This window comes from Papio anubis, chromosome 8 (genome assembly GCF_008728515.1).
Source record: "Papio anubis isolate 15944 chromosome 8, Panubis1.0, whole genome shotgun sequence".
Taxonomy (NCBI): Eukaryota; Metazoa; Chordata; class Mammalia; order Primates; family Cercopithecidae; genus Papio; species Papio anubis.
This window is the reverse complement of record NC_044983.1, coordinates 21,025,740-21,039,001: the sequence shown is the minus strand read 5'-3', so window position 1 is coordinate 21,039,001 and position 13,262 is coordinate 21,025,740. Positions and strand designations below refer to the sequence as shown.

At 51.3% G+C, this 13,262-nt stretch overlaps 1 protein-coding gene across 2 annotated transcripts in view; it reads left to right on the top strand.

Annotated features, from left to right (window-relative positions):
- PEBP4 (phosphatidylethanolamine binding protein 4) overlaps window positions 1-13,262 on the top strand; it is a 225,454-nt gene that overhangs the window by 15,382 nt on the left and 196,810 nt on the right. For both annotated transcript variants that reach the window (XM_017961864.2, XM_003902531.2), the window contains exon 3: window positions 6,175-6,301. In XM_017961864.2, coding sequence (XP_017817353.1) covers window positions 6,175-6,301 — 127 coding nt within the window. The remainder of the gene's footprint in view (window positions 1-6,174; window positions 6,302-13,262) is intronic.

Sequence of the window (13,262 nt, the reverse complement as noted above, 5' to 3'; positions counted from 1 at the left end):
GACCCTGCCTCAAAAAAAAAAAAAAAAAAAAAGTAGCAAACTTTGCTCATGTCAGTACATTTTGAAAAATCTTGTTAAACAGTTCTGGGTGTAGACCGGGCATGGTGGCTCACGCCTGTAATCCCAGCACTTTGAGAGGCTGAGGCAGGCAGATCACGAGGTCAGGAGTTTGAGACCAGTCTGACTGACACAGTGAAACCCCGTCTCTACTAAAAACAAAAAAATTAGCCAGGCATGGTGGTGCACGCCTGTAATCCCAGCTACCCAGGAGGCTGAGGCAGAAGAATCCCTTGAACCTGGGAGGCGGAGGTTGCAGTGAGCCAAGATTGCGCCACTGCACTCTAGCCTGGGCAACAGACTAAGACTATCTCAAAAAACAAATAGTTCTGGGTGAAGTTTTCATGTGGAAGGAGGAAGAGAAACATGGTTGCCTCTCACAAGTGGGATCTAATTTTCTAGGTGCTCTGCTGAGTGAGCCAAGGGGCTGGCAGGCTTCTCGCTCTGAGCAGTGCAAGGTCAACGCCCTCATAAGCAGGAGAGGTCAGCTGGGCCAGGGTACAGCAGGCCTGGGCTGTGATAATGGCCCCTTAAGGAGGACCTCAGCGGTTCCTGGTGTTTCCCACACTGTGGGAAATTAGGATGTCTGTAGGGTTGCTGGAGGTGACCAGCCTGAGGCTCTGGGTGCCCTAGGCTCTGCCCTGCCAAGGTCACATCTTGGTACCCTGGTGACCCATGCATGGGGGCACACATGGGAAGTCCCAGGGCACCTTCTGTGTCCCAGGTTCTCTGCTGGTGCTTGGACTCCTTGACTTCTCTCACTGTCAGTGATGAACCTACAGAGTCTATCTTAGCACCCCCATTTTGCAGATGAAGAGTCCCCAGAGATTAAGAAATCTGCCCACAGTGTTTACATAGCTTAAAAGTGGCAGAGCCAAGATCTAGTGCCCTTGTCTGACTCCACACTCATGCTCTTTCCCTATCTGCTTCTGCTGACGACCTTCACCCCGGGTCCAGGGCTCCCAAACTCGAGTCAGGGGGAGCCATTCTCAGGACTCCCGGAATACGCCAGCAGGTCCCCAGTTTGAGAAACGATTTATGACCCTAAGGTTGCATGCCAGGAAGATGTCTTTTGATTTCAAGCCATCATCGTGAAAGAGGAGATTTGTCTTTATTGCCATAGAAGTTTTTGTTTGGAAGAGATCATCATGAGTGATGATGAAATGAAAATACGCCAAGGACAGATAGGACCCCTGAGGAGACAGCAGGACCTCCTGCACTGACGCCCACCTCAAGATCCCCACTCAGCTCAGGCTCTGACCTTGGCAAGAGATCCCCCAGAGAAGGCACTCCTCTCGTGGCATTTGGAGTCTACCAGGGAACTCTTAAAGATTGGACTCAATGCCTAAAAGTATTCATCTATAAGGGAGGAATTTTATGTACTGTGACAAGCAGTGAGACATTGTTAAGAGAAAAGCTTCTCGGGAATCGGACCTTCCCTGCTTCTGAGATACCCCAGACTAGACCAGCAAAACCACAGAGAGTCCCAACCCTGGGCTCAGTTGCGGAATTGAAAGAACTGTGATCCTCCAGCCCTGCAGCCGGGAGGTGAATCCACTCAACAAAGCCCTCCTGCTGCCATCCAGTCAGCCCTGTGAGCTCCCCTGGGGATGGCAGCTGCTGCTCAAAGCGTCCTGCTTTTTGGTGTTGAAAAGCTCCGTTCTTCAGAACATGCATTCTTATCCCAAGGCCCTGTTGCTCTTCTTGAACATCAACCCACCTTTTCCAGTGCAGATCCAGGAGGTGACACACAGTCTATTTTCTCATCTTCTTTGTGGTCATTCATGTGTGTGGTGACAGATGCCATGCCCTGCCCCTTCATCCCCAGCTCCCCCCAACCTGGGCAGTCATCCCCAGTCCTTCAGTCTCTCTCAGGGGCCTTGGTTTCTCTTCTCTTTAAATACATTTCTTTCAGAGACAGAGTCTTGCTCTGTCACTTAGGCTGGAGGGCAGTGACCTGATCATAGCGCACTGCAGCCTTGAACACCTGGGCTTGAGCAATCCTCCTGCCTCAGTGTCCTGAGTAGCTGGGACTACAGGTGCATGCCACCACGCCCGGCTAAGTTTCTTATTTTTCGTAGAGTTGGGAGTCTCCCTATGTTGTCCAGGCTGGTCTCAAACTCCTGGGCTCAAGCAATCCTGCCGCCTCAGCCTCCCAAAGTGTTGGGATTACGGGGCATGCACTGCTGGATACAGTGGCTCACCTGTGTAATCCCAGCATTTTGGGAGGCCAAGGTGGAGGATCACTTGAGCCTAGGAGTTTGAGACCAGTCTGGGCAACAAAGAGAGACTCCGTCTCTACAAAACAGTTTAAAAACTAGCTTGCTGCTTTTCAAGTGGGGTGACCCACGCTTTCACAGTTTTCCTCTTCAAGGCAGCCTCATATCCCATGTGTCTTTTTGTCATCCTCACTGCCTTAGTCTGTTCAGCTACTGTAACAAAATACCTTAGACTAGGTCATTTCTAAACAGCAGGAATGTATTACTCACAACTCTAGAGGCTGAGAAGCGCCAAAATCAAGGTGCTACTGGATTCAGTGCGTGGTGCGAGCTTGCTCTCTGCTTCAAAGACGGCACCTTCTTGCTGCGACTTCACCTGGTGGAAGGGAAGGGTAGCTCCCTTCAGCCTCTTTTATGAGAGTGCCTTTTATAAGGGTGACTTAATCACCTCTTCCAGGTCCCGCTTGTTAATACCATCACACTGAGGATTAAATTCCAGCATATAAACTTTGAGGAGACACCAACACTCAGGCAATAGCACTCACTGAGGGGCAGCTGAAATTCTAAGCCCTTCATACAGGCACAGCTGAGAAGCCATGTTTTTAGAGACAGGGTCTCACTCTGCCACCCTCTGTCACCTAGGCTGGAATACAGTAGCAGGATCATGGCTCACTGCAACCTTGACCTCCCAGACTCAAGCAATCCTCCCACCTCAGCCTCCCATATAGCTGGGACTACAGATGCGTACCACCACACTTGGCTAATTTTTTCTATGTTTTATAGAGACAGGATCTCACTACATTGCCCACGCTGGTCTCTAACTCCTGGGCTCAAGTGATCATCTCACCTCAGCCTCCCAAAGTGCTGGGATTACAGGCTTGAGCCGCCACGACCAGCCCTTGTGATCTAATTCTTGCCATGACAGAGACTCACATGACCACCTAGCTCAAACTGAAGCCTGGAGGAATGAAATAGCTCACTAGGGAAAATGTGTGGTGCAGGGAAGAAAGTGCAGCCAAGCCCACTGTACTCGTTCTCTGTTGTACACAACAGATCACTCCAACACGTAGCAGCTGCAAATAGGTGTTGTCCTGCAGTTTCTCAGTTACTCATCTGGAGATGGGAATAGTGTTAAGAGCTGCCTCAAGATATGGTTGCATGAAATTAAATCCTACATATGTGATGTCCCTGATCTATTGGGGTGGCCCAGTAAAAGTCATGCCCTTCGTCCCCAGTCCCTTATGTAGCGTTAGTTCATGGCAAAGCTCGGGCCAGGGCCCCTGATCTTTTCACTCCACTCCCCAGGGTGCCTCCAAGTCTTGTCATGGAGATCAGGAGATCCCCAAACTCTCCGGATGGAAATTAGAATGAATTCCATGTCAGGTAAACCATAAGCAGCGAGGGCACACAGGAAGGTGGCACCTTTGAGGCTTTCTGGCTTTAATGCAAGTTGTTTGTTTTTGAGATAGAGTCTTGCCCTGTCACCCCGGCTGGAGTGCAGTGATGCAGTCATGGTTCACTGCAGCCTCTACTTCCTGGGCTCAAGTGATCCTTCCACTTCAGCCTCCCAAGTAACAGGGACTATAGGCATGCACCACCCTGCTTGTTTTTTTTTGTTTGTTTGTTTGTTTGTTTGTTTTTTAATTTTTGGTGGAAACAGGGTCTCACTATGCTGCCTAGGCTGATCTCAAATTCCTGGGCTCAAGCGATGCTCCCACCCCAGCCTCTCAAAGAGCTGAGATTATAGGCATGAGCCACCGTGCCTAGCCTTGAATGCAAATTTTAAAGTATATTTTCTCACTAACTTTAATTTTTGATTCAGCTCACCTCAGGTTTGTCCAGATCATCTTGTAACTCGATTTGATAATCAGAATTGTTGGTCACCAGCTCTGTGCCATCTGCAGATCAAATAAATTTCTCTCTGTGTCCTTCTCTAAGCCTTTGCTAAAGCAGCTGAGCCGGGCAGAGGCCTGCACACGCCCCTCTCCTGTCATCCTAGGTGGGGCAACATGCTATCTTCAAACGCTGGCCTGGCAGTGCCCTATGGGTGTGAAGAGAGGGGCAGGGACACGACCCAATCCCTGGTTCGCTGGCATGTGCCCTGTCCTTCAGGGCACTCTGTGGCTGTGCACCCCCCTCACCAAATAACGATTTGCCGATTTTGCTTCTTTGATTCTTTTGATATTTACAACAATTCCACTCTGATAAAAAGGGGAGAGGGGTTGTGGGCATGAGGGCGTCCCTCCACCCTCAGTTTCCCTCCTCCCTGCCTCTCGTTTTCCCTTGCTGTGCTGCTTGCTGTCTGTCTCTCTGCCCTTGGAGGGTCCCCTCTCTGCCTCGCATCTCGCTAGCTGCAGCAGCAAGGAGCTGCAGCAGAAACAAACCAAATGGTCCTTAAGATGATGCTAGGAAGATAAAACTGGTCCCCTAAAACTTCCCCAAAAGCTGTGAAAATCTTGCCATCCACCTAGAATTGCTGTAAGTGTGCAAAGAGTTAGAAGACATAGATTTGCTCAGCAAGACCTTGACTCATCCTGCTTCCACCCTCTGAGACCAGAGTACCTGACTTCTGGTATTGGGGGTGCTGGCCCGCCGAAGTGTCCTGGTCCGAGGCTGCCAGGTGCTGGGGGCTCAGCGGCCTTTTGCCTAAGGCTGGAATTCAGGAGCCACTGAAAGAGTAGGAGGTGGAAGGTGGGAGGGGGAATGCAGGGCTCCCCACCAGGAAGCTGCTCTTGGCCTACTCCCAGGCCCCAGCTTCAGGGAGCTCTCCCTCCAGAACTGTTCTCCAAATTACATCCTCACAGGGTCCCCTGAGGCATCACCTGCAGCAAGGCACTGTGGACAGCTGTGGGTGGCTACTGGCAGGCTGCAGAGCAGCTTAGCCATGCAAGGCTGTTAGGAAAGGCTGGGGACCTGCAACACCCACTCCATACCCACACCCCTTCTCTCTCAGTGATGCCTTAACCCACATTAACCCTACAGAGGCCTTGGGTTGTGGAGATAAAATGTAATAGAAGGGCAAGCAAAAACAGTTTTTAAAAATGTCTTTGAAAAATCTTACCTGCATTTCTGAGTTTCAAATACAAGCATGCACTGAAGGCCAGCCTGGTGCAGTCATGGCCCGGCCTGCCGTGCCCTGCCCTGCAGACTCTGTCACTTTGCTCTGCATCATATTTTCTTCCCTTCCAGGAAGCCACATTCTCAGAACGCCGGTGCTGTTCGGGCCCTTCTTCTCAGGGAGCAAATAGATGAACCAGTTCATTCATACTCACTGTCTTAGTGAGCCAATGTTTTACCCCCTGAGGGATGTTTGCATTTTGAAATGGAACCTAGGCTATGGTCAATGCTTAACCCAAAGAAGCCAATTCTTCACCTAATGGCAGGATTTCAGGCATGGGGAGCTCTTGATTGTTTAGGGGAGAGAGAACGTCTATGCCCTTGAAGGAAGGTATGCTGACTTGCTAAGCCTTTCTTTCTGTAATAAGAATGTTTCTGAAAAGCAATCTATAGGTACTGTTTTTATAAACTCAGTCCTACTTTAAAGACACTAAGTTTGCCTGAGGATATCTATTCTTTTAGGGAAGTAAACACTGATGATAATTAATATTACACTTTCTGATGACTTACAACATGCCAGGTTCTGTTCTGACCAGTGACCTCGATTTTACTCCTCACACTGACTCCAGGACGGAGGAATTATTAGCATCCTCAGTTTACAGATGAGGAAACTGAGGCACAAGGAGGTCAAGTAACTCTTGGGCCACACAACTAGTTAGTGGCAGGTTTGGGATTTAATCCCATTTCACTTTACATTCCCAATAGTGCTAGACTGAAGCCTTGGGAACCCCAGGCTCCCCTAAAACCCTGACACAGGGCAACCTCCCTCTTCTCTTCATAGGGGCCTTGAAGTTTTCTACCCAGAGTTGGGGAACATTGGCTGCAAGGTTGTTCCTGATTGTAACAACTACAGACAGAAGATCACCTCCTGGATGGCGCCGATAGTCAAGTTCCCGGGGGCCGTGGAAGTGAGTGAGCAGGGCTGTGTTAAAGCAGGGCGGGGGAGAGTGGGGGGTCTTAATGTCCCTGCAGGCTTGCTCATCTGGGTGACTTGAAGCTGCATGCAGAGCCATCTGGGTTGGGTCTGGTGGCAGCAGATGGCTGTTGACATAAAGTTGTGCCTTCCTTAGAGTGAACTTGAGGAGAAGGCTGGGGGCCGGTGGGAGGGCTGCACACTGGAAACTGGTGATGGTTGAGGCCACTCTGCCCAGGCCTCCTCCTGCTCCCCTGCTCTGGGAGCTCCTTGGCTGCCCCTGAGATCTGGGCCCCCGAGCCTGGTGGAGACCAGCTGGTGTGTGCTTTGGAGTTGGCAGCTAAGTGGAAGAAGGGGTGGTATGGGAGCAGTCCTCTCCCAAGGTGCGGGGTGTCTGGGTCTTCAGATGACTTCTGGGCTGGAGAGAAGCTGGTATTTACCAGGACAGGCAGAGGTCAGTGCATCCTGACGCTTTGTTGTTGCAACATGAGACACGCTCTTCTTTTGCCCAAAGTTGTGTGAAAGAAGAACAAAGCATTTTAGGAATTGGAAATAACTATTTTAGTAGGCAGTGATTAGTACTATTCTGGAAGCTTTCCTTGCGGGGTCTAGGAAGCCTGGGGAAGAGTCACAGAAGTGGGAAATGGGTCTGCGGAGTGTGTTTTGGGGGAGCTGATCTGGCCTTCTGGTCTCCGCTTCTTTATTTCTTGACTCCTGGGCCATACTGAGCTCCCAGAGTGTCAAGGGTGGAGACTGGCCTCTTTTCTGCTGTGTTTTAGAAGGAGGTGCTGGTGCCAATCTAGGCAGGACTCGGGTTACAAATGTGTGGAGATGGAAGGGTCATGGCTGGGATGTGACCAAGTACACACATCAAGGCTGACCTTCTGGTCCCTTCTGAGCAGCGTGGCAGAGACTGGTCAGAAGGGGTTTTTCCTTCCCCGCAGTGCTGCCTTGGTTAGACCTCATGCAGTCAGCTAAGCCCAGCAGGACAATAAGCGCCGGAGGGCGGCAGCACACAGGTTACTCCAATGCGGCGGATAGACTCTTCTCTTCCTTGAAGCATTTTTCGCTATCAGAGAGCAAATAGATTGTTAAGAGGCTGCTATCATGAAGCTTTGATAGGTTGTCTTCTTTGCAAACATGACAAACACCTTTTCCTTTGGGAAGACGAGCAATAAACCACACATGTGTACATGTGTACACATGTACACACACATTTGCATGCACACACATGTGCACACAACATCAGCCCTCCTCCCTGGAAACCCTTGGACTGGGCATACCTGTGGACAGCCAAGAGGAGCAGAGAAAGGAAGGCTGCTGATTGTGACTCCTGGGATGGGAGGTGCAGGGCCACACAGGCCGGGCAGGAGCCCAGTCTCTTAGAGGAGTATATGCCACTCTGTGGGACAGGACTCCTGGCTTCACCATCCATTCACGTCTCTTGGGGTGTGTCCCTTATATAGTGAGGTTCAGTCAGATGCTTTCACAGGCCAGACACAATCCCAAGGGGATTCTCCCAAAGGGCTCCCTTCTGCGTGCTGATGATGCTGCAGACATCCACTAGATGGCAGTGTAGACTTTTCTGAGCACCTAGTGTCCTTCAGAGCAGGGATTTGAAGCCTGTTGGGAAAGTCTTTGGTTTGATTTGGTTTTGTCGCCCTGGGTTATCAGCACATAACACAAAGACGACATCACCCCGCCACATCCTGAAGTCTTGCACTGTTAAACCCATTCTGTCTCAGCCCAGGGGTGGGGTGGGGGGAAAACCGATGTGAAACGTAGAGATTTATGACGGACACAGAGCTGTGGTCAAGAAAGCCAGGGAGGGCGAAGATTTTACAAAGGAAGATTTGGTCGAAGCTGTGGGAAGAAGAAAAACATAGTATTCTACTACTATGGAATGATAGTTTATGGAAATGTAACAGACCTATGAGAAGGCAGATTCAGAGAGAGTTGCCAAAAGTGGTCATTGAGTGCCACCTTATTCCTGGGCACTACTCGGGCCTTTCATTTAATTCTGTTATTAAGTCTCCAAGTTAAGTATTTCTTTTGTCAAGACTGTTAGTGGCATGTGACAAAAAGTCATCTCAAATCGGTGTAAGCTGAAAAAGCGGGGGAAACTTATTGACTCACAAAACTGAAAACTCCAGGGATAACTTCAGGCAAGGCTGGATCCAGGTGCTCGTGTCACCAGGAATCTGTCTCTTGACTGTTTTTTTCTGTGCTGTTTTTATTTGTAAATAGACTCTTTCCTTGTGGTGACAAAGATGGCCCGAACAGCCTTAGGTTTGTGTTTGACCAGTTTGTCAATCCCAGTGGAAATAGGAATTTCCATCCATCAAAAGTCACAGGATTGGTCTCGCTTTGGTCTCGTGCCTATCCCTGAACCTAGCAGTGACCCTCTACAGCTCCCCTTAATCTACGAGGACTGAGAGCAGAGGAGGATGGTTGCCCTGAATGCGAGTCAAAGTGTGATTGATCAGATAAGGGTGAAAGGATGTTAGGTAGGAAATGCCAGGGCAGGTCCTATGGAAGTGAGTAATCTGGCCAAGTACAGAGCTGAAAGGTTCCAGAGCCAGGGTCAAAGCCAGGTCTGCCCAACTCCACAGTGGCCAGTGGACCACTGGCAGGGGCTCTAAGGGAGACACCAGGGGGTGCTGGCACAGGCAGGAGTGGGCTGGCCAAAGGGAAGCTTTCCCCAGTTAGAATGGAAGAGGGTGGGCAGGAAGGATAGTCCTTGTTAGGGAAGGTGGTAGTTGGAGCTTCGCTTAAGGGATAGGGCATGACTGGTGAGGCTGGAGGAGCAAGTGCTATCTGGATCCCTCAAGAAAAGGGTGCGGGGAGCCTGAGCGTTTAGGACAGAGAAGAGCATGGAGGTATTTCCTCTGGGCCCGACTGAGAAGGGCACGAGTTGGTGACTGCTATGTGGGGATGGTGTGCTGCTTCCAAGGTGACTGAAGCAATGCCACCAAAGCGGCGACTGCCAGTGGACATGCCTGGGAACCCCCACCCCCACCTCCCAGCAAACTCCAAAGCCCTGGAAAGAGGGGTGTAGCTGCGCCTCTGTGCCCACCAGAGAGCTTCCTACCTCCATATTCTGGCATTGGCCACTTCCCCATCCTTGGCATCTTTGGACCCTGCTCCCGTCACAATGCTTCCTCCTCTAGGAAGCCTTCCCTGACTGCCTCCCTCTGGGCTCCACCTACATCCCTGGCTGATCTCTTCTTTCTCTGTGCTTTTAAAATGTCCCTACCCTCTAAACTGGGTTTTGACTTTCCTCTGTCTTGTGCTGTAGTTGCTCATTCCTATCTCTCAAAGCTTCAAGCACTTTGTAAGCTAGGAGAGAAAGACTGTGTGTTGATTTTGAGTCACCCACAGGCCCCCCAGCACCTCAGATCCTATGCTGGCTGACTGGGTGACTAGGTGAGAGAGTGAACAGGTGAAGGCATGCATGCATGAATGAATGCATGAATGAATGAATGAATGGCAGGTGAGAGAGCATGTCCTGGAGTGTCAGCTATGAGGTGTGTCAGCCTAACTGTTGGCCCTTTCAGCATCTGTTGGAGGAAAGCTGCTAAGCCTAGTGGACCCGGGACGGCAGGACTCTCTCCTCCCCCAGGGGGTGAGGTGTGAGCTGGGGGGTGGGTGGGGAAGCAGGCAGAGAAAGAGAGGAAGTCAGGCAGGTTCATGAGAAGGCAAAGTAGCACAGGAAAACGTGGCTGGCTCCCGTGCCAGCTATGACTGAGCGAGAGAGGTGTGGAAGTAAGAGGAAGCGTTTCTCCCCTGGCGCTCTGACAAACATGAAGAGGCAAACATTTAAAAATGCATCCTGTTCTCAAGCCAAGGAAAACTGAAAGGCCCCTGAGAAGCTTCTTGACTGGGGGCTTATTCTCCACCTTAAATTTCGCCAGCTGGAATCCTTTTGAAGTGCAGAAATTGCCTTTAAGTGGGGAATGTGCATTGCATTACAGGGAGGGAACAAAAGGCTGCCTCGTTCTGTCCCGCTGTCCCTCGAGTTTCCAATCAGGCTTGGCCCAGGCCCTATTTCTTCTCCTCACAAAGCAGGTGGCTCTGAGTGCCCTACCCACCTGGGCCAGCACATTTCGTGCCAGCCCGGGCCTCTAGTCGCAGTCTCCCAGGGAGCACCTTCTCGCCTTCATTAGCCCACGGTGGAGACACAAGTTTCAACACAAATTTTCTAGAGGCCCGGAACTCTCCTCTCTGCAACAGACCTCGGAACTCACAGGTCCACCGCCCCCACCAACCCTTCTCTGTATACACAGAGCAGAAAAATGCAGGCTGCTGCAGTCACAAAATGATTAGCCGAGGAAGGACACAGGGCTCCCAACACCCACAGCAATTCTAGAAGAACAGCCCCTAATGGATGGAGCAGAGACGTTCGTCTGAGTAAAGAGAGGCCAACAGGCAGGCATTTCCAGTAGACACACGTGTGCCTACACGTGGAGGCGGTCAAGTGCAGGCCCACTGGCTCGGGGGACTGCAGCCACCTGGACTATTTGGTGTTAAGGATGTGAACCGATTCACTTCGTAAATATTGAACACACACTGTGCATCAGGCACCACGTTAGTGCTATTGATTCAGAGACGAAAGGCACTGTCACGGAACTTGCAGTATAGACGGGGAGACAGAAAGGTAGCAGGCAAGCATGGGGACACAGGGTGTCAGTGAGCCAGGACCTGGCAAGGGACAGATGGGAGCCAGGATGGTGGGGTGAGGGATGAGGCTTGTGGTGGGGTAGGAGGTCGGAGCGGGCAGGGCAGGGGCACATCCGTAGTGAGGAGCCAAGAACTTCATGGCCCTGGTGTGGAGTTTAGAGTTTATCTTGAAGCTTGGCTGCTGGCTCAGGGAGGCGGGTTGCCGTTTGATTTTTAGGCTGGTAAATGTGATCAGATTTGCAATTTGGGAAGGTCACTCCAGCGGCAGGTGGAAGAATGGAAGAAAGGTAAGATTGAAGGCAGGATGCCCACCCTGCAACCTAGGTGATGGCATGGACCATGGGGTGGGTTTAAAAGATGTTAAGGACGTGGAACCCATAGAACTTGGGGACTGTGGGGATATTGGGGAGAAGGAGAGTCCAGATGACCCTCAGGTTTCTGTGATGGGCAGGCAAGTGGGTAACAGTGAGATTGGGTATATAATTTCTCATCTAAGACATGACCCTTTTGAGAGTAAACGGGGGTGCTGTTAATAGTTATGCCAGGACAATGGGTGTCATTGGGCACGGCACTGGCAAGCTGGGGTATATGTTAACTCTGATAATGGTGCCTTCACCAAGAAGGGGACACAGAGAAACACTGGGTTTACAGGGATGGCAGCCATTGGCACGACTTCTGCACAGAGACCCATAGAGTCTGAGGAGGCTGTAGCATCCAGAGGTAGCCGCCTGAGAGGCGGGTCTACAATCTGACTTGAGAAGAGAAGGCAGGGCTGGGCGCCTGGGTCTGCATCCTCAGCGTTCCAGCAGGGGTGGACTCTGAGAGCAGGACAGGCTTACCTGCGGGGAGGCTCTGCCATGCTCAACAGCAGCCAGCCAGAGAGGTCGGGTTAGCCCACAGGAAACGCACACATTGCCTTACTCCCGCCAGCCACTGGTTACCTGCGTGAGGGGACGGAGGAGTGAATGAGGGTGGATCCCGTGGAATGGGCTACTCACACCACCGCTTTGCCAGGGGAGAAGAGATGCCTGGGAATATTTAAATGCTGGCAGGGGCTGGGTACAGTGACTCACGTCTCTAATCTCAGCACTTTGGGAGCCCAAGGCAGGAGGACTGCTTGAGGTCAGGAGTTAGAGACCCCATCTCTACAAAAAACGAAAAAGTTAGCCAGGCCTCGTGGTGGCTGATACCTGTAATTACAGCACTTTAGGAGGCTGAGGTGGGCAGATCACTTGAAGTCAGGGGTTTAAGACCAGCCTGGCCAACATGGTGAAACCCTATTTCTACTAAAAATACAAAACTTAGCTGGGTGTGGTGGCGCATGCCTGTAATCCCAGGTACTCGGGAGGCTGAGACAGGAGAATAACTTGAACCCAGGAGGCAGAGGTTGCAGTGAGCCTAGATCGCGCCACTGTAATCCAGCCTGGGTGACAGAGCAAGACTCTGTCTCAAAAAAAAAAAAAAAAGTAGCCAGGCCTGTAGTCCTAGGTACTGGGGAGGCTAAGGTGGGAAAATCGCTTGAACCCAGGGGTTCAAGGCTGCAGTAAGCTAAGGAGTTATGATTGTGCCACTGCACTCCAGCCTGGGCAACAGAGCAAGACCCCAACTCTAAATAAATAAGTAAATTCTGGCAGGAAGGAGCCAATAAAAGGGCAATGTTAAAATGTAGCAGAAGGAGGGGTTGAGGTGTCGACTGGCAATGCTCATTCCGAGGTGATAAACGGTATGGATGGTGGGGGTTAGAGAGGAGGAGATTTTAAAGGGTGTCCAGCTCCTTTGGAACCGATGGGACCTGGCCACTGACTGGAAGTCAGGGGTGGGAGGTGCAGGAGATGCTTCTGAGGGAAGAGGAGGAGGAAGGGGATAGTGGGCAGGAGGGGTGCAGGCACGGCTGCAGGGGCTGGAGGGGGCTGCCCTATGCTTGCCATGGGAGCTGGAGCTCAGCCAGCTGAGTCCCTACTGCAGGGGGGGAAGAGGCAATGTCATGAAATTGCAGCATGAAAGGACTTTGGGGCAGAGCGTGGGGAATGCTGATGTCATGGGCGTTGTAGAAGAGGTGAAGGGAAGAGGCAGGAATGGGGAGCGGGAGTCACCAGGCTCCGCTGCTAGAAGAGGCTGCCATGGGGCCAGGCTGGGGAAGAGCCACTGGATCTGGATCGTTCCAGGACTGTGGGCTGGGAGCAGAAGGTAAAGTCAGGACAGGGTAAGGGGCCACCCTGGGGAGATCACCAGTGCATCAAGTGAGGGTTTAGGGAAGAATTCATGAGATTCCACCG